Source organism: Aethalodelphis obliquidens, unplaced genomic scaffold (assembly GCF_003676395.1).
Source record: "Aethalodelphis obliquidens isolate GAN/ISIS:26980383/991018 unplaced genomic scaffold, ASM367639v1 scaffold3, whole genome shotgun sequence".
NCBI classification, from domain to species: domain Eukaryota; kingdom Metazoa; phylum Chordata; class Mammalia; order Artiodactyla; family Delphinidae; genus Aethalodelphis; species Aethalodelphis obliquidens.
Genome location: NW_020837947.1, coordinates 26,175,929 through 26,201,983, shown reverse-complemented (window position 1 = coordinate 26,201,983; position 26,055 = coordinate 26,175,929). Strand labels below are relative to the sequence as shown.

General features: G+C 40.6%; 1 protein-coding gene across 7 annotated transcripts in view; it reads right to left on the bottom strand.

The window, feature by feature from the left end:
- IL20RA (interleukin 20 receptor subunit alpha) overlaps nucleotides 1-26,055 on the bottom strand; it is a 55,000-nt gene that overhangs the window by 8,783 nt on the left and 20,162 nt on the right. For 3 of the 7 annotated variants that reach the window (XM_027085412.1, XM_027085432.1, XM_027085462.1), the window contains 5 exons: nucleotides 20,852-21,030; nucleotides 19,942-20,117; nucleotides 19,234-19,378; nucleotides 15,681-15,820; nucleotides 11,881-12,775 (listed from right to left, as the gene is read on the bottom strand). In XM_027085412.1, coding sequence (XP_026941213.1) covers nucleotides 11,984-12,775; nucleotides 15,681-15,820; nucleotides 19,234-19,378; nucleotides 19,942-20,117; nucleotides 20,852-21,030 — 1,432 coding nt within the window. In that variant the 3' untranslated portion in view covers nucleotides 11,881-11,983. Of the gene's footprint in view, nucleotides 1-11,241; nucleotides 11,838-11,880; nucleotides 12,776-15,680; nucleotides 15,821-19,233; nucleotides 19,379-19,941; nucleotides 20,118-20,851; nucleotides 21,031-25,277; nucleotides 25,430-26,055 lie in introns of those variants that run through there. The other 4 variants (XR_003428399.1, XM_027085421.1, XM_027085443.1 and 1 more) reach the window with 4 other exon arrangements.

Sequence of the window (26,055 nt, the reverse complement as noted above, 5' to 3'; positions counted from 1 at the left end):
AAAAAAAAAAAAAAAAAAAAAAAAAAAAAAAAATGCGATAGCTAGAGGCCTCTCTGTCCTTGAGGGTGGTGCGGGTAATAGCATGAATGTGCTCCTAATAGAACTTCCACACTTTTCTAAATGTCACAAGTGATGCATGACCATGATGAAAATGAGAAAACATGTAAGCAGAAGGAAAAACAATGCATTCTTATATGCATATTTATAAAAAGTATTTATAAAAATGTATATTTGTAAAAATGTGATTCATTTCATCACTTTTTAATATTTTCCTGCTTAATATAATATGAACATGTTCCTTGATTCTAATGGTTGCCTAATTTTGCCTTGTATGGACGTAACAAAATTCATCTTTTGTTGTTGGAGATTCAAATTATTTAAAAATCTTTGCTATGGTCAATGCAGTGATGAACATAGTTATATTCCTGTGCATTTGCTCAAGTATTTTTGCAAGATGAATTTCCTGAACCCAGTTTCTTTTTGACAGTAGCTTTGCTCATGGCTTCAAGTGGCCTCCCCCTTCAGTGGGACTTGATTCTCCCAACACAGAAGATTTTGCCTCTACTTGATTCTTCATATTAGTTTTTCTGATCTCGAGTCTTCATTTTAGTTGCTGTATCTCACTTTGGGATTTTTTTTTTTTTTTTTTACTTTTTATTTTTGGCTGTTTTGGGTCTTCGTTTCTCTCTTTTTTAAAGTGAAGGTGACCACTATCTACCTGCACACAGTCGTCCAGATTCAGTCAACTGATGTTTGTCGACTGCATCACATCATATCAGTCTCCTGCATAAAACTTTCTGGTGGCTTCTCATTGTCATTAAAGTGTAACCCAAACGTCTTACAGCTGCCACATATGGTCTTCATATGATATCACCTACATGTGGAATCTAAAATATGGCACAAATGAACTTGTCTGCAAAACGAAAACAGACTCACAGACGTAGAGAACAGACTTGTAGCTGCCAAGGGGAACGGGATGTGGGGGAGGGATGGGGTGGGAGTTTGGGATTAGCAGGTGCAAATTCATATACAGAATGGATAAACAACAAGGTCCTACTGTGGAGTACAGGGAACTGTATTCAGTATCCCGTAATAAACTAAAATGGAGAAAATATGAAAAAGACTATATATATACGTATTACCGAATCACTTTGCTGTCAGCAGAAATTAACACAGCATTGTAAATCAACTACACTTAAAAAAAAAAAAAAGCTCCTGGTTTTTACCTGCCCTCTGCCCTCATCTTCTTCCAGGTTCCTCCTGGCTCACTATGTACTACCTGCCTTCCTCTGACCTTCCCTTCAAACTGCAAGTACATGTACATCCCAGAGACTTAGCACTTGCCCTTCCCTCGGCCAAGAACCCCTTTCTGGATTATATTTTTGGTTTGGTAATTAAAAACTCATTGTTAAACCCAAGGTCACCTATTCTACTATGTTTTCTTCTGAAAGTTTCATAGTTTTGCATTTTAAATTTAGGTCTGTGCTCCATTTTGAGTTAATTTTTGTGAGAGGTGCAAAGTCTTTGTCTAGGTTATTTTTTTTGCCTGTGGATGTCTAATTGTTCCAACACCATTTATTGAATACATTATCCTTTCTCAATTCAATTATTGAATTGCCTTTGTGGCTGGATCAAAGATCAGTAAACTACATTTGTGTGGGTATATTTCTGGGCACTAATTCACATAATTTTCAAGATTCATTTATTCATATTTTCCATCAGCAAATATTTACTGAGAAACTACTATATAATAGACACTTATTTAGGTGCTAGGAACATAGAGTGAAAAAGAAGGTCAAAATCCCTGCCTTCAATATTTTGGTCCACTTGGCCCTATGAAACATCTTTACTCATGAAACTGCTAAAATCAAAGCTTTGATCAATCCACTATCAGAGATCTTAACTTTGGATCTAAACTGAGATGTAGCCTCACTGAACACAACTCACCGTACTTGAAAAGAGTTCGTGTTGATATATTCTAGTATTCTCATTGACTTGACCCAAATTGATCAATTCAGGTAAATATAATTTGAAACCTTAAAAAAAAATCCCTGCCTTCATGGAGTTTACATTCTAGAAGTTAAGTAATATATTACATGTAAGAATATTTTTAGAGTTATTCACATTCCTTTCCCAACTAAGTACAGTGTGTCCTTAAATGCCCATGTCTTTGCTCACACCTTCCCATGCACTTGCTGGTTCATCACAAGCTTGAGCTGAGTGCTGCGCACTGTTCAAGGTGCTGCGCTATGAAGAGACCCCCTTCCCTCCCATCTCTGTTCATTCGATTCTCACTTTCTCTAGCTGTTGGAAAAGAACGATATTATGATATTTAGACCTAGGCATACCTGAGACCATGAGTACACTAAGAAACGAGATACTGGCTAAGTTGTATTTACCAGCTTACTCTGATGCTTCCAGCAAAGAAACCTCTACTTCAGTGCTAACTACCTTGGGCTTTTCTGTATAATTGGAAGGAGAACAGATAATATTTATTCAGGTTGAAGGGTGATATAGGCAATGTTTTTAAATTGTAAACCACTCTTAACCTGTCATTTATTTGTACTTCTTTGATACATAGCTGTCTGGTCCTGGTCTCAGAGTCAGAAAGAGATTTATGGAAACAAGATGGGTTCTGAGCCTTATTTGTGTGAAGTGTTCCCTTTTCTGACAACCCAAAACCTTCATTAAGGAAAAAAAAATGATAAAAGAGACTTGCTTAGGCAGGATAGCAATGACAAGGAGAAATAATTTTTAAAAAGACACTGGTTTTTAGACTCACACTGTTTTTTTTGTAAGGGAGAGAGCTCAGAAGAGTCTGTCTAGTGCCAAATGCTTCAGGTGGGAATTTTTCTTTTTCTTTTTTTAAAAATATAACACTTCACTCCTTATTTATTTATTTATTATTATTTTTTTTTGCGGTACGCGGGCTTCTCACTGTTGTGGCCTCTCCCGTTGCGGAGCACAGGATCCAGACGCGCAGGCCCAGCAGCCATGGCTCACGGGCCCAGCCGCTCCGCGGCATGTGGGATCTTCCCGGACCGGGGCACGAACCCGTGTCTGCTGCATCGGCAGGTGAACTCTCAACCACTGCGCAACCAGGGAAGCCCCTTATTTTGTTATTTTTATTAAAAAAATATTTTTTTGGCCGCACAGTGCGGCCTGCAGTATCCTAGTTCCCCAACCAAGGATCAAACCCAGCCCCACGGCAGTGAAAGTGCAAAGTCCTAATCACTGGACTGACAGGGAAGTCCCCCAGGTAAGAATTTCTAAGCTCTTGTACATCACATTCAGGGAAAGGCACTACTTGGCTCGCCTTAGCTGTCCACAAAGGGCAGGTCTACGGCAATTTACGAAAAACAGGATGAGTGACTAGCTAGTGAACTGCCTGGAAGAAAAAGGAGAAAATGGGGGGAAATAAAGAAGATCCCAAATATTGTTTTTTCATAGTAGACATTTAGAGGCAGAAGAGAACTTAAAGACCACCTATGTCAACCCCCAGCCCCATGGAGGAATCCTCTCTGCAAAAGCGTCAGCAGAAACCAGCCCATGCTTGAACATTTCCTGTGACAGGGAACTCAGTTCCTCATATGGTTATGAATTAAGAGCTGCCACTTAATTACAGAAAGCCCTTCCTTCCTTGGAACCGAACTCTGCCTTCTAGCAACTCCCAAATATGTGTCCTAATTTCATTCTCTGGAGCAATAAACACGTGGCCAATGTCCTCACTCATAGAAAAGTCCTTTGCATGTGGCAGCTGTTTGGACTTCACCAAACCCTGGATTCCCTCCACACTTCCCCTTATGTCCTGGCTCCTGGACTCTCTTTGAGACGCTTTTTGGTTGTTCAAGGCTTTGTTAAAATGTGATGCTCAGAATGAACATACACTCTAGGTTTTTGAAACTGGGGTTAAGATCATGTGGGTGGCTAAGAAGAAATATTAGCACACCTTAATTATACTTCTGTTTATACTTCATTTGGGGGAAAGTTAAATGTTTAAAGTTCATCATTATGCCTGGATTAAAGGCGTTTCCACTTGAAAGTGTTTAAATTTGTAATTTTGCAAATTTTTCATTTTGGAAGCTGCTGGCACCAAGCTGGCTGGAAATATGGGACTTAGGAAAAGCAAACACATTCTATTTGCCAATGGTCACTAAGCATGTGTAACCAAGGCAAGCTTATTACAGAAAGGAACAGTTAGCTGGAGTGTAAAGGCAGAGCATTTGAAAGTCGTAATCCTTCTTCTCTGCATCCTAAAATCAGCAGAGATCAACTGTTAGCTGCTTCATAAGGAAGGGATTTATTTACACTGTGTAATTTTTGTCAGTGGGACTGCCTGCCTGCCTGCCTGAGATCTTTTTTTTTTGCGGTACGCGGGCCTCTCACTGCTGTGGCCTCTCTCGTTGCGGAGCACAGGCTCTGGACGCGCAGGCTCAGCGGCCATGGCTCACGGGCCCAGCCGCTCCGCGGCATGTGGGATCTTCGCGGACCGGGGCACGAACCCGTGTCCCTGCATCGGCAGGCGGACTCTCAACCACTGCGCCACCAGGAAAGCCCGCCTGAGATCTTTTTAACTCATTATTACCTGTGAGTAGGAGAAGGTGCTTGCATTTCAGAAGTTTGTGTGAATCACGTGTCCTCCTCACTTCCTGCCAGGGCTCAGGTATTCACTCTTTGAATAATGGCAGTTCTCAGCCGAGCCAAGGCACGCCCTTCACCACGGAAACCCAATGAATCAATTGGTCAATAGTTTTTTCTGTTCAAAATTTTAGGCATAATCAAATCTTGGGAAACTAAGAAGATCGGTAAACAGAATATCGTCATAAAATACTTGTTTCCGACTTGCAAGGGAAAATGTTTAAGAGCGATCATCATTCCAAATAGCTTTACCAATGGTACAAAGCTGACACTGGTTATGGAACCTATGAGAATGACACAAAATTTAGGGGCTTTGGGGTACCATTATTGTTTTCCTTAATTAAATATACACACATTAGAGGATATATTAATACATATGTGCAGTTTAAAGAAGAATAATCAAAGGAATACACTGCTTCTACCATGTTTAAGGAGACTGTTACTAGTTCCGCTGAAGTTCCCGTGAGCTCTGTGCACTCCCATCCCCTTCAGTCCACGGGGGGAATCCATGATCTTAAACTTTGTGTTAATCATTTTCTTGCCTTTCTTTATAGCTTTACCATGTATATATGACTAGTGTTTAATTTTGTATTTCTCGAGATGTTATGTAAATGGATTTATCCTCTGTATATTCTCTAGAAATCACTATTTTTGCCCAACACGCCTGTGAGATTCACGTTGCCATGTGGACGTGTAGTTCCTTCCTGTCCATGGCTTTCTTCCGCTGATAGATAAATACACTCATTTTGTGTCAGGCACTCTTCTAAGAACTTTCAATATGTCGATTCCTTTAAACCTCCCACAACCCTAGGAGGTAGGGACAATTATTATCCTTATTTCATAGATGAGGGAAGTTGGTCCCAAAAGGTTAAATAAATTGCCTAAGGTAATGTGGATGAAAAATGTCACCTGCCATATCCTGACGGTGCATCCTGAGGTGTTTCAGGATGGAGAAAAGCAGGACATTGGCCATAGATAGTTAAGGTGCATATCAAAGGAATGATTTCAATGAGCCCAGACTCTTGGATCTTCCCAGACATGGAAAAGCACTAAATTCATTAACTTGATATGTCTGGTTTTCTTTAATTAGCAGTAGTCTTTTGATGTTCTGATTGATGGTGTTTTTTTTAAAAATTTTTTTTAAATTAATTAATTAATTAATTAATTTTTGCTGTGTTGGGTCTTCGTTTCTGTGCACAGCCTATCTCTAGTTGTGGCAAGCGGGGACCACTCTTCATTGCGGTGCGTGGGCCTCTCACTGTCGCGGCCTCTCTTGTTGTGGAGCACAGGCTCCAGACACGCAGGCTCAGTAGTTGTGGCTCACGGGCCCAGTTGCTCCGCGGCATGTGGGATCCTCCTGGACCAGGGCTCGAACCCGTGTCCCCCTCATCAGCAGGCAGACTCTCAACCACTGCGCCACCAGGGAAGCCCTTTAATTTTTATTTTATATTGGAGCATAGTTGATTAACAATGTTGTGTGAGTTTCAGGTGTACAACAGTGATTCAGTTACACATATACATGTATCTATTCTTTTTCAAATTCTTTTCCCATTTAGGTTATTACAGAACATTGAGCAGTGTTCAATAGATCGGGATAGATTGGGAGTTTGGGATTGACATGTACACATTGCTATATTTAAACTAGATAACCAATAAAGAATTAACTGTATAGCACAGGGGACTGCTCAATATTCTATGACTGATGTTTTTCTGCAAAAACTCTTATATAGCCTGGCTCTTCTCTTACCTCTTCGGAACAGTCTATCAGAGTTATGTGAGAGGCCGCCTCCTGGGCTTCAGTCCTCAGAAGGTCTGCCGAATAAAATATAATTCTCACCCTTTAGGTTGTGCAGTTTTTTTCAGTAGACAGTCCATACATCCCTTTGTTAGTCAAATGCTGCGAAATTCTTTTAAAAGCACAAAGTTGACAAATTTAATGAAGATCCAATATCCCATGCCTCCTTTTTTGGGGGGGTTGGGATTAAAATTCCCACTGATTTTTTTTCCCCTCTCACATCAAATGTTCTGAAGCGTCTGCATTTCAGATTGGAGAAGAATGCACTCGAGGAGAAGGAAGAATACGTAAACTATCTTAACTCTATGAGACCTCTAAAAGCAGTGGCTAATTCATACGTCCCACAAAAGTCAGTTCCAGGGACAGGCAAATGGCAGATGGTAGCTCTCCCCAGCAGCGTTCATTGTCTCAGTGGCCTGGGCGTGAAAACACAAACACCAGACGATGGACATATGGCTTAATACCACTTAATACCAAATACCACTTAATCTAGAGAACGACGGATTGAGATGTCAAAAAGAAATCTGTTGAGGAAGTAAGGGAGAAAATACCTCGTCTGTTTCCAAATTTAGCAAAGTGCCAGAGACAGGGTTTTAGGGAAACCCATGAAGAGGCAGCCTTGCCTGAGGACAGAAGGAGACTCCTTCAACCGGCACCAACACGACGTAACCCCTCCTGGAAGGGAGCCTTGGATGAAGCAATGCTTTCAGAGCCTTAACCTGCCATCTTTACTGGCATTCAGAAATGAAAACCACCTGGAAGATTTGTTGCAGTCTAAAACTAGTAAAGTACAAAAGAAATCTTGTGGCTGCCATAGGCAAAGGAATCAGGAGGAAACTCAGTGATAAACATGAATGTTTATCTAGGATTTACAGTGAAAGCCAAGATTGCCTTCAAGGATCTGTCACTGAAGATCCTGAAGACCTTTAGAGGAAAGGTGGAAGGTGGTCAAAACTAAGCACAGGGGAGTCCAACACCCTCAAAGGGAAGATACACGACCATCTAAGAGTCATCCAGCCACTCTGCAGAGGCAGTGAGTTCCAGGAAATAACATTTTGGAGAGGTTCAGTTTTCTTTAAAGGATTCATATCACTTTGCTCTTAATAATGCCAACTTTTGGTTGCTGTTCGACTAAAAAAGTTTTAAGGCATTAAGTTTAGAAAAAATAATTCATCACCTGTCATTTCAGTTGTTCTAGTTTGAATAAGATTGGTCCTTCATAAAGTTAATCTAAGTATAGTTAAGACAGTTATATATTTTCGAGTGAGTGAAAAGAGCAAGTTATAAAAGTTCAGTAGGATCCCTCTTTTGAGGAAAAATAGATACATAAATGTATTGAAAGTGTCTGGAAAATTCTACACCAGGGTTTATCAGTGTGGGCACTATTGACATTTTTGGCCAGATAACTCTTTGCTGTGGGGGGCTACCCTGGGCATCGTAGGATGTGGAAGAGTATTCTTGGCCTCTCCCCACTAGATGCCAGCAGCACCCTCTCCCTAGAGTTGTGACGACCAAAAATGTCTCCAGATATCGCCAGGTGTCCCATCGGGGACAAAATCACCCCCAGCTGAGAATCATTTCCCTACCCTAAGATGTGTACAGTGGTTAAATCTGGGTGGGAGTATTACAGGTAATTTAAATTTTCCCCCCTTTATCTCTAGTTAGTTTGTAATGAGTATGTGTACATTTTTTTATGTGTACATTTATCTTCTACAGAAAAAAATAAAATCTAGTCTTAAAATACCCACAACCATTGCACTGTTTATTTATTTATTAGATTTTAAAATATTCTAAGTTTATTGGCTGAACTGCAACTAGCCAATAGGCTGCTTGAAACTAAGCAGTAATATATCTTGCTGGTAATTTGTCTGTAGTCACACTCTTCTTTTTTACATTTAAAAAATGTTTATTTATTTATGTTTTAATTTAATTTTTATTTCATATTGGGGTATAGTTGATTTAGAATGTTGTGTTAGCTTCAGGTGTACAGCAAAGGAATTCAGTTTTACATATACATATGATTTCTTTTTCAGATTTTTTCTTTTTCAGATTCTTACCCCATATAGGTTATTATAGAATATTGAGTACAGTTCCCTGTGCTATATAGTAGGTCCTTGTTGATTATCTATTTTATATATAGTAGTGTGTATCTGTTAATCCCAAACTTCTAATTTATTGCATTATTTATTAAAAAATTATAGGCACATATTCTTGAGCAAAGTCTTTGAAAAACCGTGGATAGAAGATTTATGGAAGATATAATGTGGGAACCGCAAAGGAAATAGAAAAAGTTCTTTCCAAGGTAATTTAGCAAAAATTCATCTCAAGATGTGGGATGGCAGTGTGTGGGCCAGAAAGAATTTGATTTATGACCCAGGTGCACTGATCCATACTGGTGTAGCCCTCTATTTGATGTTCTCATTAGATTTACCACGCTGTGCTGACTTGCACTCTGGGCTGTACAAATAGTTTTTCCCTGCACTGATTTCCTTTGAGGTGAACTCAGCCTGGGGGCACCCGATCTTCCCCATGTTGTAGGCTGAGGGGACAAATGTCCCTCTTCTACTTCATTCCCATGTGCAGGATGTGGCACTAGGTTTCATTCACTTTGTAGCAGGGGGTATTTTTATTCACCCAGTTGTTTAGAATTTATGGGGTATGGACATAGAGCCACTAGCAGACATTTTCATGTGGAAAAATCACCTAATGTGGAAGAGGTATGTGAAATCCTAAAACTGATGAACAGCTGGTGAAAGGATGAAGGTGCTGGTCAAAGATTCTGAAACCTCAACTTCCCAGCTCCACTGGGACCTCAGGCCTAGGGATGGAATCTAATGAGGCCCCAGAGGATGACTTCTCGGAGCTGCTGAGGCTCTGGCCACAGAGGTGACAGGAAGCACGATGATTGTTGCTCATAAAGGTAGACTGCATCGAAGACTGTGTCACTTTCCCCCACAAGACATACCTACTGTACACTCACATTTGAATATATATATATATATATATATCTGCGTGCATTATGTATGTTGCAAAGTACTAAAGAAACAAAATTTTACAAAGGCTCAATACTTCTGATATGCTTAGAATGATAAGAGATGTGAAAGCAACTCAGAATCAGATTCCCTTTTACAAAACCACAGATGGATTTCAATCTGAAGGCATAAAGTAGGAAGCAAATTACTCTTGTACTTTTCGGTAAGAGAAACAAAGAGAGGCAAACTCTGCCTTTGAATCAAAATAGTCCTATATATAAATGGCTTCTTTTCCTGGTGTTAAGCACGACGATAACAAACACCTAACACTCGCTATGTGCCAGGCACCGTTCTAAATGCCTTCTACGTTCTAACGCTTTTTCATCCTCAAAGTAACCCTAAGGTTGTTGTTATCCTCCCTACAACGAGGACATTGTAGGACATAGTAGATGCTCAGTAAGTATTTTGTGAATGAAATGAATAAGCCAAACAATCATCAATCGTTTTATTTTCTTTTTGCTCTTAATAGCGACTCATTCTTTCCCACTCCTGAATTTCCTTTATAGTAATAATAAATTTGTTCTTCAAAACTGGCTGTTTTGAAGCAAATGGTGAAGGAGATGGGACTAGTTAGTGGAAATTAGCTAGGGTAGTATTGTTGTATGATATACGTTCGTTCCCACAGTAAATTATGTCAAAATTTTAATACACTCTCTCTTACATATTTATTTAATAATAAATTTGTTCTTCAAAATTAGCAGAATTATTTTTACAAAGATTGAGAAGAACAGAACACTCTGGTTAATAGAATTATGCTCTAAATTAAATCACTAGATCAGAAGCTGTTTGGATTTGTGGACAATCTGAAAAGACCATGACTTCAGAATCCATCTCTCTTACCAGGGTTGTCTGCCTGTGCCAAGAATATAAATAAGAAAATACGGATGATATCTGTGTTTCTGAAAGACCATCAATGGATCATGAGCTCATGATTAAAGCAAACATATGCTAAGGTAAATCATACGAAATTGCTGTCTCTGCAGGTCAAAAACAGTCAAATATCAACAATTTTATATGGCTCAACTTAACAGATTCTGTCATATTTTAATACAATGTGACTATCGAATTTAATTTTCTAAGCAAATGATGAAGGAGATGGGAATGGTTACTGGAATTTAACTAGGGTGATATTGTTTTATGATATACTTTCATTCCCACAGTAAATTATGTCAAATACACTCTCCCTTACATATAAACTCAACTTATCTCTTTTGTATGTCTTTATTTATTGATTTTAAGATTATGTAGATATGGGATATTCATTCACACATATTCCAAGGAATCTCGAAGGCACTGCTCATTCAAATAGAATATTTAATATTATAATAGTAACAGTGATTCAGCTACTAAACATGTTCTAGTTTATAGATTATCTAAATATCTTTTGAAAAACACATTTCCAGAAATAAATGTACTGTTCTATTATAAAATGTGGCATTTTTTTTTCAGGTTAATTCCCTACTAAAAAGCCTCTGCTAGTTATTGAGAGGACATTTTAAAATTTATTTATTTATTTATTTATTTATTTTTGGCTGCCTTGGGTCTTTGTTGCTGCGTGCGGGCTTTCTCTAGCTGCAGCGAGCGGGGGCTACTCTTGGTTGTGGTGCGCAGGCCTCTCATTGTGGTGGCTTCTCTTGTTGCGGAGCACAGGCTCTAGGCGCACAAGCTTCAGTAGTTGTGGCTCGCGGGCTCTAGAGCGCAGACTCAGTAGTTGTGGTGCAGGGGCTTAGTTGCTCCGTGGCATGTGGGATCTTCCCGGACCAGGGCTCGAACCTGTGTCCCCTGAATTGGCAGGCGGATTCCCAACCACTATGCCACCAGGGAAGGCGAGAGGACATTTTCTGACTATAAACTAATAACAACAATTTATGTTTACACTCGAGAACTTCTCCTAAAGTATTAATATGGCCACTTAAAGTAGCCCAAAGCATATGACATCAAGATCTGTGCCTGATTTATTCACTCTGAACATGGATTATTATGATTGAACAGTGGGTTAGGTCTTTAAATGTGACCACTTCCCACCCACTTAGTGGTATTTGCATGTTTAAAGTATCTCATCATTCTGGCAATAAACCAAATTCTACAAAAGTAGCACTTATACAATGAATGGTCTTCATGAAGTATTTTTTTACAGTGCTATACGCTTGGTAAGGGCCCAGAAAATAATTGTACAAGTGCTTGTTAGAAAATCATAAATAAAGAGGCCACAGTACACCCACCTGAATAAATTCTGCATCCAAGTTGGCCAACATTTTTGAATACTTACTGGGTACAAAGAGGGTCAGCCACTGCACTCTGGGTGCCCACCATCAGTGCGGGAGACCCGCATGCACAACCCAGCACCCACAGGAGGCGGAATGAAACAAGCACTATGAAAATAGAAGGAATAAGTAATTCTCACTGACACAGAAATCCGAGTAAACTTCTGTCTCTGGTACTTTATTATTCGGTCACTTATCTGTTTGCACTCACGTGTTTTGTAACAGTAGAGGTCTGGCAAAGGGACGTTTGAGTGTTATTCTTCCATTTGTACATATAATCCCCATTCCTCCATAAACTGCATGAGATAGGCTTCATGTTCCTCCAGTGTCTTGTCTGGAGCCCGATCCTGGTAGAGTCTAGATAAGAGGCCCTCCTCCTCGAGTCCCTCAGACTCAGGATGCTTACATCTCTCTGAGTCATGTTCAAAGCTGGATAATGAAGGTATACACAGCCTGCCAGTCCGAGGGTCCCAATCGACCAGTGTGGTTGACGGTTCTGCCTCTGGCCCCTCCTCTGTGTCCACATGCCCCTGCGGCAGGTGGTCCAAGTCTCTGAGCTGAGGGGTACATGAATATGGTAGTGTTTGTGGACCCAAGTCTGCTAAAGTTGCCTGTTGCTCAGATAACTTTCCTTGTAGGGACACTTCCTCCTGCAAATTGAACTCCTGGTCTCCAGGCCCCACAGAAATGTCACTAGTTCTTACATCACATTCATATTCGATGACTGTTTTATCTGTGGGCATTGTCCTGCTGGGTGGCTCTTGCTGGCTTAAGGAAGTCCCTTGGGTGCTTTTCTCAGGGTCATACACAATGTCCACCACATGTGAAGCATATCCCAGGTGTTTCACCTCCACTTCCTCCTGATGGGGCTCCTGGTCCTTGCTGGGCTCATTCAGGTCTGAGGCATCATTGCTTTTTTCCATTACACTTATATCCTTATGAGCAGTTTTAGAATCCTCCAAAATATTGAGGGTGATAAAGTTAATCACAACTTTTTCAGCAGGTACAAAGACTCTTTTGTCAAATTCATTTCCATAAATCAAAATCTATAAAGAGAGAAGAGAATGGTTTTCATCTTTTCACTTTAGAGAGACATTAAAAACAGCTGTTAGATCACTAATCATTAGAGAAATGCAAATCAAAACTACAATGAGGTATCACCTCACACCAGGCAGAATGGCCATCAACAAAAAATCTACAAACAATAAATGCTGAGGAGGGTGTGGAGAAAGGGGAACCCTATGCACTGTTGGTGAGAATGTAAATTGATACAACCACTATGGAGACCAGTATGGAGGTTCCTTAAAAACTAAAAATAGAACTACCATATGACCCAGCAATCCCACTCCTGGGCATATACCCTGAGAAAACCATAATTCAAAAAGAGTCATGTACCACAATGTTCATTGCAGCTCTATTTACAATAGCCAGGACATGGAAGCAACCTAAGTGTCCATCAACAGATGAATGGATAAAGAAGATGTGGCACATATATACAATGGAATATCACTCAGCCATAAAAAGAAACGAAATTGAGTTATTTGTAGTGAGGTGGATGGACCTAGAGTCTGTCATACAGAGTGAAGTAAGTCAGAAAGAGAAAAACAAATACCGTATGCTAACACACATATATGGAATCTAAAAAAAAAAAAAGGTTCTGAAGAACCTAGGGGCAGGACAGGAATAAAGACGCAGATGTAGAGAATGGACTTGAGGACATGGGGAGGGGGAAGGGTAAGCTGGGACGCAGTGAGAGAGTGGCATGAACATATATACACTACCAAACGTAAAATCGATAGCTAGTGGGAAGCAGCCACATAGCACAGGGAGATCAGCTTGGTGCTTTGTGACAACCTAGAGGGGTGGGATGGGGAGGGTGGGTGGGAGACGCAAGAAGGAGGGGATATGGGGATATATGTATATGTATAGCTGACTCGCTTTGTCATAAAGCAGAAACCGACACACCATTGTAGGGCAATTGAGCTCCAATAAAGATATTATAAAAACAAACAAACAAACCAATAAAACCAGCTGTTAGTTAGAATTTATACCGTCCCCAGATAGTTGTAAAGGCCTATTCTTACCAACTCATGGAAGTGAAAGTTATGTTTGGAATACGCGGAAAACTCCCTCACCTTGAGGCAAGAGACCCAAGATGCACGACATGCATATGGCAGTGAAGAGTGGTTCCCTGGGTGGTCCTGATCCAGTCCAAGGATCGGGTGTGACCGCCTCTTCCTCTAACTGGCTGAGGGAATTCAGGGGGCTTATTTAATTTCTTGAGCCTCCTTTTTTAAATTCTGTAAAATCAGAATTTCTGCTGTGTCAGGAGTGGTGAAGACTGAGAGTTTTTGAAATTGCTTTATTAATTACAGTGTACTATGTGTTTATCAATAAGCCATCCTCTGGGCTACCAGCTCTTTTTTGCATATACGCTGGACAGGAAATGTGGGAGGGCATGAAAACTAGGTGTAAAAAGAGAAACAAGCACATGAATAGAGATGGTTTTACTTACTTCCCCCATACACCAAACTAATCACGCTATAATAGGGCCCAAAATGGAAATTCACCTGCCAATTTATAGCAGAGAGAGAAACTCTAAATCATGTCAGGAAAACTTGTTTAAGGTTAAAGTTTTGCTGGCAATACATGGAAGGTGCCTGTTTAGATTGTCAATGATGAGTTATGTTACAATTCTCATTATCCACCCTATGATGTGATTTCATTTAACTACAAAATAGGAACTTCAGCATCTTTCTTTTACAAAAATGTGGGTTTCAGAAAGTCACAGGCTGTCAGTTCTCCTGTGCTTTTTCCTCCTAGGAAAGGTCTCCCTACGTCATTGAAAAGCTAACTCTGAAACCTAAATGAAGGCAGAATAATAGAAACATTTAAAAACAGAACTAACAGGAATGCATGTATGTATCGTGTACACGTGAACACGTATTTTGATAATTCCCAAAGAAATAGTTTTTGATTGTTAAAATATGCTCAGCCTTGGGAAACCTCCAGTACATGGTCCAGAAGCATAAGGTTTGTTCCTTCTTTTACTTTCTTGCTTCTCCTTGCTGTGAATGATTAAGCCCTGGCCGCTTTCCCCCTAAACGTGTTTCCATTCCGTGTCTGTCTCCAGCCCTATATCCCCCTCTCCTCTTTTAGACTCTCATCTTCTCTCTCCTGGACAACTCCCACAGTCTCCTAGCTGGGTTTGTTTGTTTGTTTGTTTCTAGTCTTCCTCCCCCTGAAGTTGTCTTTAACACTATCCAGTTGTATCTAAAACTCAATCTTGACCATAATGATCCTAGCTCAAAACCCTACAGAGTTTTGCAAACACAATGAAGTCCAAGGTCCTTAGAATAGCTCCCCAATTCTCCCATTATCTGGCCTTACCCCCTCACCCTCCAGTCTCTTCTTTCATAGCTTCTCATCAGGAACCTCATGGTTTTGCAATATTATATGTTTTCCCAAACATCCTCCTACCTTTGCCCCTGCTGTTTCTTCCGCTTGAGGTAGGTGCCCTAACTCTTACTGAACTTTCACGACCAAGCCCAAGCATGAAACTTCCGATCCTCCACGTAGGGTGCCAGCACCCTTCCTGTACCCGCAAGAGTCCCTAGAACCCACTTTCATCTTAGTCTTCACATATCCTTTAAAACTTCTAGTCCCCAACTAGACTTAAGCCTTCGGAGGGGCATGGGTCATGACAATTTATCTGTGTACCTCAAGACCTAGTCTGATCTGTTCCATAAATATAAAATCTTTGTCAAAAGTTAAGGAATCTTTCTCTTTGGTTATGGTACTGAGTTAGTCTAGTACAGAAAGTGTTTTTAATTCATCAACTCTTTAACTTGAAACTCACTCTGCCCATAAAAGGAACGGTATCTGTTCTAGAACCTCCTTTTCTATCTTCCTGGGTGTGTTATAAAGCCTCCTACCACTCTAGGCACTCACCAGATTTGCTGGGTGTTTCTCTTTGCCGACGTAGGTATATCTGTACATGGAGTAGCACATCACAGAAAAAATAAACACAGTAACAGATATGGGCAAAACATAGCAGAAGATGACTTTAACCTTCAGTGTTGATGTTTGATCTGTAAAAAGAAAAGTAGGGTGGGGTAGACAGCTGTGATTTGGTGTGGTGGGAAAACACTGGTAACGTCAAGAAGCTTTGGAGAGATCAGTTACTTTTGGGAATTCAGTTTTCTCATTTATAAATTGAGAAGCTTGAGCTAAATGTTAGAAGGGATCTCAGAATTCTTACTCTCTCTGACAATAGATGGGCTTCAGGAATCATCTGGACTTGTCTCCAACCTTTACAGCAAGGATGCCTTAACAACCCAGGTCAGCAGATATTCCAGCATTTTACATCTGGCTATGAGATTCATGCCGGTTCTTCTATTTGCAGAAAAGTGTGCCTGATACTCAAGTAACTCACAGCACTTCAAACCAAACAACAAAACCTTCTTGTGAAGATCCCATTAAGCTGCCCCACGTTTCCACGCCCCTCATTTGACTCAATCTTTTCCACCTATTCAGGACCTTGCCACGAATGTATGGCATCATCTTCTGTGTGACAAACAGAATCATCCTTACACAGCTGGCCAGGCTTTCTGGTAGGTCTGGAGCTTGGGGATGTGTGGAGAGGCAGCTGAGCTGGTGTGTGCTGAGAATGGCAGTAACTCCCTCCGTGGTCCTGCTGTGCCGTAGGTTCATGATGAGTTTAAAAGTCCATAGAGAAATGAAAAGATCTGGTGAGTAGTTTTAAGAAAAGTAGCCCTGGATCACCATGGATCAGACTATATGCTTGATAGATAGGACTCATTGTGACTAATTTATATTTGTTAAGCTCCTGTGGAGTACTTGTAAATCGTGAAGGTTAAATTTATGTGTCCATCTGGCTAGGCCACAGTACCCAGTTAATTGGTCCAACATTATTCTAGATGTTTCTGTGAAAGCATTTTTTAGATGAGATTAGCATTTACATTAGTAGACATGAGTAAAGCAGATTGCCCTCTATAATGAGGGTGAGCCTCATCCAATCAGTTGAAGGCTTTGATAGAAAAAAGACTGATCATGTCCCAGAAGAGTGAATTCTGCCAGCTGATCACCTTCAGATAAGAACTGCACCCTAAATTCTTCCTTAGGTCTCCAGCCTTGCAGACTTTTAACTTACCAACCTCCAAAATCATGTGAGCCAGGTCCTTAAAATAAGTCTCTATCTCCGTCTTGATGTGTGTGTGTGTGTGTGTGTGTGTGTGTGTGTGTGTGTGTGTGTACATTTATACATAAAGATTATGTATATTGTGTTCTATGGAGAACCCTGACTACTACAGCATTTAGCACAAATGACAGAAGTTCTAGGGCATTCCTTACATACTAATACAATCAGCAGGCGTGTCGTGGGAGTATTCTAACCCATTGCAGACGTTGGGTACTCTTGATGCCTAGTCCTGGGAGAGAGCAGCTAAGTTACTGTCTGGTCAACTGTCTAGTTAAAGAGTGGAAACAGAAGTATCATGGACTTCTGGTCAACAATAGCCAGTGGGAAAAGCCCAGGTATGGGGGTCCAGCTGCAGGCTCTTCCATCCCAAAGAGCACATCTGTCAACAGGTTCCACATAGAAAGATGCCAATAATGCAGATGTTGCAGATGGCTGAGCATCACCTGCCCCTACTTCAGGCTACAACTCAGTCCAGTCCTTTTTTTTTTTTTAATTTTTATTGGAGTATAGTTGATTTACAATGTTGTGTTAGTTTCAGGTGTACACCAAAGTGATCAGTTATACTTATACATATATCCACTCTTTTTTAGATTCTTTTCACATATAGGTCATTATAGAGTACTGAGTAGAGTTCCCTGTGCTATACAGTAGGTCCTTATTAGTTATCTCTTTTACATATAGTAGTGTGTATATGTCAATCCCAATCAATCCAGTCCTCTTAATACAATCCCTGGCCTCTGGACCAAACTCATCCTGATAAACAGAGCCATGACAACAATGACTGAAGGCACTTAGTATACACCAGCACATGTTTGCAACAACCAACTAATAAACTGTATCTGTATTTTAGGAATTGGGGGATTGTGGAGAGCAGAAATATTTCAAAGAATAGTCCCCAAAGAGGTAATAGTGAGTTTTTGAAAAAGTAGACCCTCATAATTGTGTCTTGGAAAGGTATCTGGGGTGCTCTAACAGCTGGGATATCAAGAAAGGTCAGACCATGAAATGGTACCTTGTTATTACCGTTCCAGGACTAGTGAGAAGGTCAGCTCCTTCTGCTTACTGGGAAGTATTTCATTTAATCTGTACTTTAGTTGCTTTAGCTCTGCCAATGGCTTAAATGATTTCCACTGGGAATTCATTCCTACCATTTGCCCACTGATCAAGCTGTTAGTAAACAGAGCACTTTTCCAAATACAAAAATGATTTCCTCAATCTGCTTTGCTTTGCCTTTTGCTTGCCTTGCATTTTAATTTTATTGATATTTGACATATGGTAGAGAACCCTTCATTTTAAAGGGAAAGGTATGATAATGATGGAGATTCAAAAATAAAGCTTTTCACTTCTGATATGTATTCACAAAATTCCCTTTTTAATCCTTAGGACAGTTTCATCTCGAAATGTGGGAGGCTTGAGGGGAGAGGAAAACAGGGGTTCTGTCAGCATCCCTGTCCCATAGCTGGTGACGGAACCAAGTCTTGGGGAAAATGATTGTGACGTTTGGAAGGCCAGCACATTTGGAAGAGAGAAACAAGAATGGATGAAGAGCCATTCAATGAAGGTAAACTTTAGGATTTATTTTCAATTTTTAGGTTTTGAGTTCAGGGTCTTACCACCCTCAGGGGAGAACAATTAAACAAACGCCAAGCTCCTATAACTCTAGTCTCCTAACAGGAACGAGAATCTTCAACCACACTTCCTTGGCAGCCAAGTTCAGAAAACACGAGGAGACAAATAAAAGGAAAGAGAGAGAAGCAACTATAAGAGTGAGGGAGTAGTAACTGATTTGCTGATCCCAGGCCCTTGCACAGCCTTGCACAGTGAGTGATATCTGAACACAACCTGCAGCGCCTATAATTTGTATTCCCGAGGGGGAGCAAAAGACTCTGTCGTAACGTGTTTTTAGGATACTGCTTTGTTCCTAGGAATAAACTCATGTGATGTTCTTAAAGACCACAGAACTTCTACTGATCAGAGTGATTATAGTTTGAAAGAAGAAAAGCCGTGTGTGTAAAAATTCCTATAATTTTTCTTTCCCAAGGTAGAGTCTTGTTGGACTGGTGCTAAGAGTGCCCTAGGAGGTGAAAACACTCCCTACTGTGAGCCAAGTTCAATGGTAGAGTCCCGGGCTGCTCAGTGCATTTCTGGTGGTGGTTGTTTCTGCCTGCACTTCAGCCTGTTTCTGGTAGACACGGATTTTCAAAACCTTGTCTACACCACCATCCTTCCTTCTAGTTTTAGCAGATTTCCTACCTCAGACCAGCTGAGATTCTCAAAGCTTACCTTTCAAAGTACTGACACACTTCTTCTCAGACGGCTGAACAAGGCGAGGAGGGCCTGGGACGAAGGACTCCACGAGGACGCAGTACAGAGTGTCCGGCTCCAGCCAGCCGAATACCAGCGTTCGGTTTGTCACACACTGGGACCACTAGGATAGGGGATTGCGAAGAGCAGTTAGAGCCAGAGATTTCCAGCACCACCCCAGACAAGTAACTTTAGAAGGAAACAGAAGACTGAGGTACCAGTAAGTCCTTTACTATCACTAAGAGCTTTTTTTTTTTTAAACATCCTTTTCCTTCAGCTTGGCAGTCCCAGTTAGGGACTGGGCAAATTGTGGGAACAATTCTAAATAATGACATGAGGAGGGATTTCTTCTTCCACTTTGTCCTGGGTTCTTGCTGATATGTTTTTCTTTCTTGGAGAGTGACTGACAGATGTTAAGCAAGTAAAAACTCTCCATCAAAGTGAGGTGGACAATTGCTCTACACACCCACAGCAACATCATAGCAGAGACTTTCTGTAAAGGAAATCTGAAGGCAGTTTTGAAAATTTCTACACATCAGCTTCAACTGTATCTTGTATGGCGACACTTTTGAATGTCACACCTTCCCAGATTCACATGCCGAGAATTTAAGCATCAGGGCTGTGTGTTCCAGCATTAGCTGCAAAAAGTGACACAAATGATAGGTCCCCATTCCATTTCAGGCTTACCGTTCTATTTGATTTAGTATTATGTATGGACACATTATACTTCAGATTAGAGTATATTTGTTCCAGGGAAATAGAGCTTTCTTCTGGGTTTTTCTTCCACTTCTTTGGAGCCGTCAGAACAATAGATATGGATTTCTCATCAGTAGTCAAAGCAACCTCTGGTGGGCCAATTTGTGCTTAAAGGGGAGGGGAGAGGGAATGATCATGTTCAGATGTAGAAATCACCTCGGATGAAACAATATAATCCTACTGGGATCAAAGCTCTAAAGCCCACCCTCTTATCTGAGATGCCTCAGAATGCTCTAGGTGGGCCCAAGTGATACCGAATCTTGAAACAATCATGTCACACACTGATAGAACGTTAAAGCAGCAAATTTACTTAGTCACATGTAGTTCCTAGTCACATGGCTAAACAGTACTAGATGACAGTAAATATAATTAAAAGTGTTTGCATGGGCTTCCCTGGTGGCGCAGTGGTTGAGAGTCCGCCTGCCGATGCAGGGGACACGGGTTCGTGCCCCGGTCTGGGAAGATCCCACATGCCGCGGAGCGGCTGGGCCCGTGAGCCACGGCCGCTGAGCCTGCGCGTCCGGAGCCTGTGCTCTGCACAGGAGAGGCCACAACAGTGAGAGGCCCGCGTACCGCAAAAAAAGAAAAAAAAAATTATTGGCATCTAGCGTCAATTCTGGATCCGGGAGCAATCTTAGAGACACTTGGCCAAAACTTTCATTCTAAAGATGAGACTCTGAGATGCAGCAAGGTGAAGTACCTTGGGCTGGTCACTTCACCTGATCGACAGAGTGCAGAGCGCTGGCCTCGACAAGGCTGTCTATGAGGCAGAGACTGTTACATTAGGGAGTCAGATGAACTTGATATTGATACATGTTTAACAAACAACTGTGTTACTTACTTTCTAAAAGAGGATAGAATCGTCCAGTTTCTGCCCATTTAGAACAATTCGTTCCCCAGATGGCCTTAGCTTTGGCATAATATTGACGTTCGTAGTCAGAAGTTTCAGCAGAGAGATCACAGTAGGTCCTACTGATATTTCTGCATTCGGATTTATTCAGCCATTTCTTTTGCCCATATCTGCTGAGAAGGAAACTGTGAATTAACAGTGAGGTGCTCTCTATGCTTTACAGTAGGAAAAAAAAACAAAACAGTTATTATATAAAACTGAATGGAACTTAAGACCTTCTCTTCAGAACAACAAAAGTGCTTGTCACTGAGATAAAAAAGAATCTAATTTTGCTGCTGGCAAATTTTTTCATTAGCTGTCAGGAACATGAGTCAGAGTTTCTATAATCACCTTTCTTTTCTGTGAATTATAATGTGGACAGTACATTTTGAAAGCATGTATTTTATTATTAGGCTTGGCCCACAGTAAACATTTTACAGATTGTGTGATCAATTCTTCTATGTAAATTTTTAGCCCACATGCATACCAAGGTCAGTTTGATGCGTCTTTTTTTTTTTTGGATGGATTGTTTTAAGAAAAATTAGTCATTTTTTTCCTTGGAAATTCTTCTTGACATTCTCATAAAATTTAAAAATATACTTGCCCTCAAGGGTTCTGGGGAAAATTCACTAGGTTGGAGTGCATTCCGAAATCAGCATTTTCAATGATCATAGTGATGATGATGATATTAACTAGGTTGTTCACATCTGTTTTTCCTCTCCTTTATTAAAAACATAGCACCCATAGAAAATAGGAGGTGGGAAATATTTTAGCATTTCTCAGGTGGAAGAGACTGAGGTATTGAGAGTTTAAGTGACATGGGAAGAGCCAGGTGAAAGAGACAGGGTTGCGTGAGAGGCTACTGAAAGGATTAAAGCAGGTGTGTCGGGCTTTTAGACAGCTAACTCTGGTGGTAGCGTAGAGAATGTAATGGGTCAAGGGTGGCTGACTGGGGAGCAGTTGAGAGAATGCTAGAGTGGTCCAGGTGGAAGAGGTAGGTGGCTTGCACAAGGATGGTGGCAGTGGAATGAATGACAGGACAAAAGGAAAAAATATTAGGAGACAAGACTTGGTGATTGAGTGCATGAGAGAGATGAGGGAAAAGAAGGTGTTAAGGATGATGTCTCTTTCTGTCCGGGCTAGTTGGGTGGAATGGTGGTAACATCTACCAAGATCAGGAATGCGGAAGAAGAGTGGGTTTGGGAAATGGGGAGAGGAGGGGGGAGGGAAAGATAATGAATTTAGTTTTTGACATTTTGAGCTTAAGATACGTAAAAGGTATCCAAATGCGGATGCTCAGAAGGCGCTGGAGCTCAGGAGAAAGGGGTGAGTGGGAGGTAGGGATTTTGAAATCTATGGCATAAAGCTGCTCATGGAAGGCACAGGCATGAATGAAATTACCCATGGAGACAAAGCAAAGCCTAGGATAAAATTTCAGGAGCAGCAAGATTTAAAGGTGAGATACAGGGACTGCCCTGGTGGCGCAGTGGTTGACAGTCCGCCTGCCAATGCAGGGGACATGGGTTCAATCCCTGGTCCGGGAAGATCCCACATGCCACGGAGCAATTAAGCCCGTGCGTCACAACTACTGAGCCTGCGCTCTAGAGCCCGCAAGCCACAACTACTGTGTCCGTGTACCACAACTACTGAAGCCCACATGCCTAGAGCCCATGCTCCGTAACAAGAGAAGCCCGCGCACCACAACGAACAGTAGCCCCCGCTCACCGCAACTAGAGAAGAGCCCACGTGCAGCAACGAAGACCCAACGCAGCCAAAAATAATAAATAAATAAAATAAATAAATTTCTTAAAAAAATAAAGGTGAGATACAAAGTACACTTAGAAATAGCAGGTAAAGAGGGAGAAGGAAAAACAGACATCACAAAAGTCAAGGGAAGACTGGGTGTTGAGAAGGAGGAAATGTCAACTTTATCAAGTGTTGCCAAAGCTTAAGGGTATCTTCTCTTTTCAAAATATGGCAGCAGAGTCTTGAAAGTAAATGTCTCCTGTTTCATAAGTACCATAGCTACCAGAAAACTAACTATATTAGAAATATAGTTAGATCTTGTTGAACAATTTCTCCATTCAAGTAATCACCATGCTGAGGGGCTTTCAAACTTTTTATTGACTGTGAGCCATAGAAAGAAATACATTTCACAGTGTGACCCAGTTCACACATATATCCAACATACTAAAACAAAGGTCTTGGAAGATAATACCTAAACTTTACAACATGCCAGGCACTTAGTTATTTTCCATTCTAATCCACTCCACACCATTCTAATCCTTCCCGTTAAAAAAAAGATGCTAGGGCTTCCCGCAGTGGTTGGGAGTCCGCCTGCCGATGCAGGGGACACGGGTTCGTGCCCCGGTCCGGGAAGATCCCACATGCCACGGAGCGGCTGGGCCCGTGAGCCATGGCCGCTGAGCCTGCGCGTCCGGAGCCTGTGCTCCGCAACGGGAGAGGCCACAACAGTGAGAGGCCCGTGTACCGCAAAAAAAAAAAAAAAAAGATGCTAGTTATGTCCCTCAAAATTGACTTCATGGCCCACCAACAGGTCTTGACTTGTGGTTTGAAAAATATTGCCATCCCCTATTTGACCTTTTCTCCTCAAATTTCCTGACTTTGCCAAGGGCAAGGCAGCTTCCCATGACAGATGTCAATGAAGGAGAAACGCTCTTTACTGAATTCTGGACAAAATGCTTTGTAAGTCTGACAAGCTGATAGACATGAATCATTCAATAAATACTACAGTAATGATGTTCATGCATGTCAAAAAGTCATGCGGGGCCCTCAGTGGCCTCTGATTTCTGGTAACGGCAGGAAATATTTATCAAGTGCCTATTATGCGCTTGGACTGCTGCTTAGGATTTGAAAGCTTTATCTCATTTAATTATCATAATAACCTTAGGAGGTAGGTACCGTTATTTTCATCCCATTTTACAGATGAGGAAATTGAGGCTCAGTGATATTAAGGGAGCTGCTCAAGGCAGTCTGACTAGTATAACAGGCATATCTGGGATTTGAACCACTTTTCCCTGATGCTAACGCTTGTGCTTTTAATGCTACACTCTATTCTCAGCATTAAATTCTTTGGGTAGATATAATTTAAACTTTTGTTAAAATTTCATTTTTTGCTTAGAAACAAACTTCACTCAAAAGTAAAAAAGTATAATATGTAACCTGCCCAAGGCTACCCATTTAGGTTCACAGTCTGGCTATGATCCCAGGACTGTTTGTCTTTGGAACTGAGCCTGGGGCCCTGTCAGTGACACAAACGGCCCTGTATTCCTGCCCACTGTCCGCATTCACAGGCATGTAAGAACTCCACCATGGCAAGTTTCTTTTCAAATATTCTTTTCTGAAATTTATGAAATCTAAATTATCTACTCTCACAGAGCAGTGATTACTCTCTCTCTCTTTTTAAATCCTTTTCTGAATCACATAAACACATAAAGAATAGAACAAGCTCCTTGCTCCACCTAATGAAAAAGGAGACAAGGACACACTCATGAGCCATTTCTCCTGGCAGAGTGATGCCTCTTCCCTAAAATACTGGTTCCTGAGAAATTCTTCGGCAATGAGAATGAAGTTCTAGATAAACGAGGTCATTGTGGGTAGCAGCCAAAGTCTTTCACTGCCTTTAATGGTCAGAATTTTCTTTTCTTTTCTTTTCTTTTTAACATCTTTATTGGAGTATAATTGCTTTACAATGGTGTGTTAGTTTCTGCAGTATAACGAAGTGAATCAGCTATACATATACATATATCCCCATATCGCCTCAGAATTTTCTTTTCAAAGACAAAAATGATGTTATTCTTTTTTGTAAATATGGTACAGTTTTCAAACTCAGGCAATCAGAAAAGTATAACCGAGAGAGAAATAAATTACCCTGAAGCCCATTACCCTGAAACATTTGGTACACACGATTCTGCACATCTCATTATGCTTATATGTACCCAGAGGAATGATTCAATAGCTGAATATATAGACAAAAGCTAGGTTATGCCATACTTATGATTTTAATAAAAGTAGTAAATTTAACTTCATTCAAACTTTGAAGAAAAAGAAATTAAAATGAAATGAATCACTGCAGTTCAAATGTTTCATCACCACATGAGATATTAGTTCTTAAAAAGATCTTTTAAATTAAGAAAATTGTGTATAAAGATATTGAGAGTTTACTTATTAAAATGATGACATATTTTCATTTTGGATCACATATAATGGCTTCATGCTACGGAAGTCAGTACATATACAGTTTTTCCCCACCTTCTGATTTGTTATATTATTGATAAGGTTCAAACATTTACAAGAAAGTTCTGTAACCATATTTCCCATCACTAGTCTTAGTTCTACATTTAGATAGTTTCAATACCTGCTCCCTTTTTGCCAAAATCTTGTCATTTCTAAGTTCGTTTAGGCTCATCTTTATCCCTCTGTCAGTTGGATATCATCTTTAGTTAGTGTTCCCTCCCTACCACAGCCTGCAAGAAGGTCTCAGGGGAGTGACAGCCCAAGTTCAACCTGCTTGAAAATACAAAAAATATATTTGCTGAACTTGGTAAGAGTCTTAGGTCACACTTATTTTTCCCTCAGAAGATACATCACTGTCATGAACTGAGTGTTGCCAGATAGAAATCATTGCTTTTGCTGTGACGGTCATAAATCATTTCATTTTCTTCAAAGTTAAATAACTTTACCAAGATATGTCTTCCTATTATCTTTATTAAATTTTCCTAGACAGAGCATGCATTTACGATATGCAATTCCAGGTAGTCATTATTACCTGTTCAATTATTACTACCTGTTAGCTATAATAGGTTTTTCATCTCTACATAACATTTTTATTTTCCATCTCCTTCCTAAGTTCTGCCACCGTGCTTTTTAAAAAAGTTCTTCTTCTTGTCTTAGAACCTCTTCTTTGACTGTTATCCCTTCTTTGAGGTTTACCATTAGAGAACATGTTGTTTATGGATTCAAACTCTGAACCATTATTTGTCTGAATTTTTCTTTAATTTCCATGAGAAAGCTTTCAGGAATGTTTGACTTGTGTTCGTTTTGTCTTTCTCCCTTTCAGTAATTAGGGATAGGTGTGCTGGATTCTTTGGGACAATTACTCTTTGAATGGAGCCAGCTCTTTATTAAATATTAGG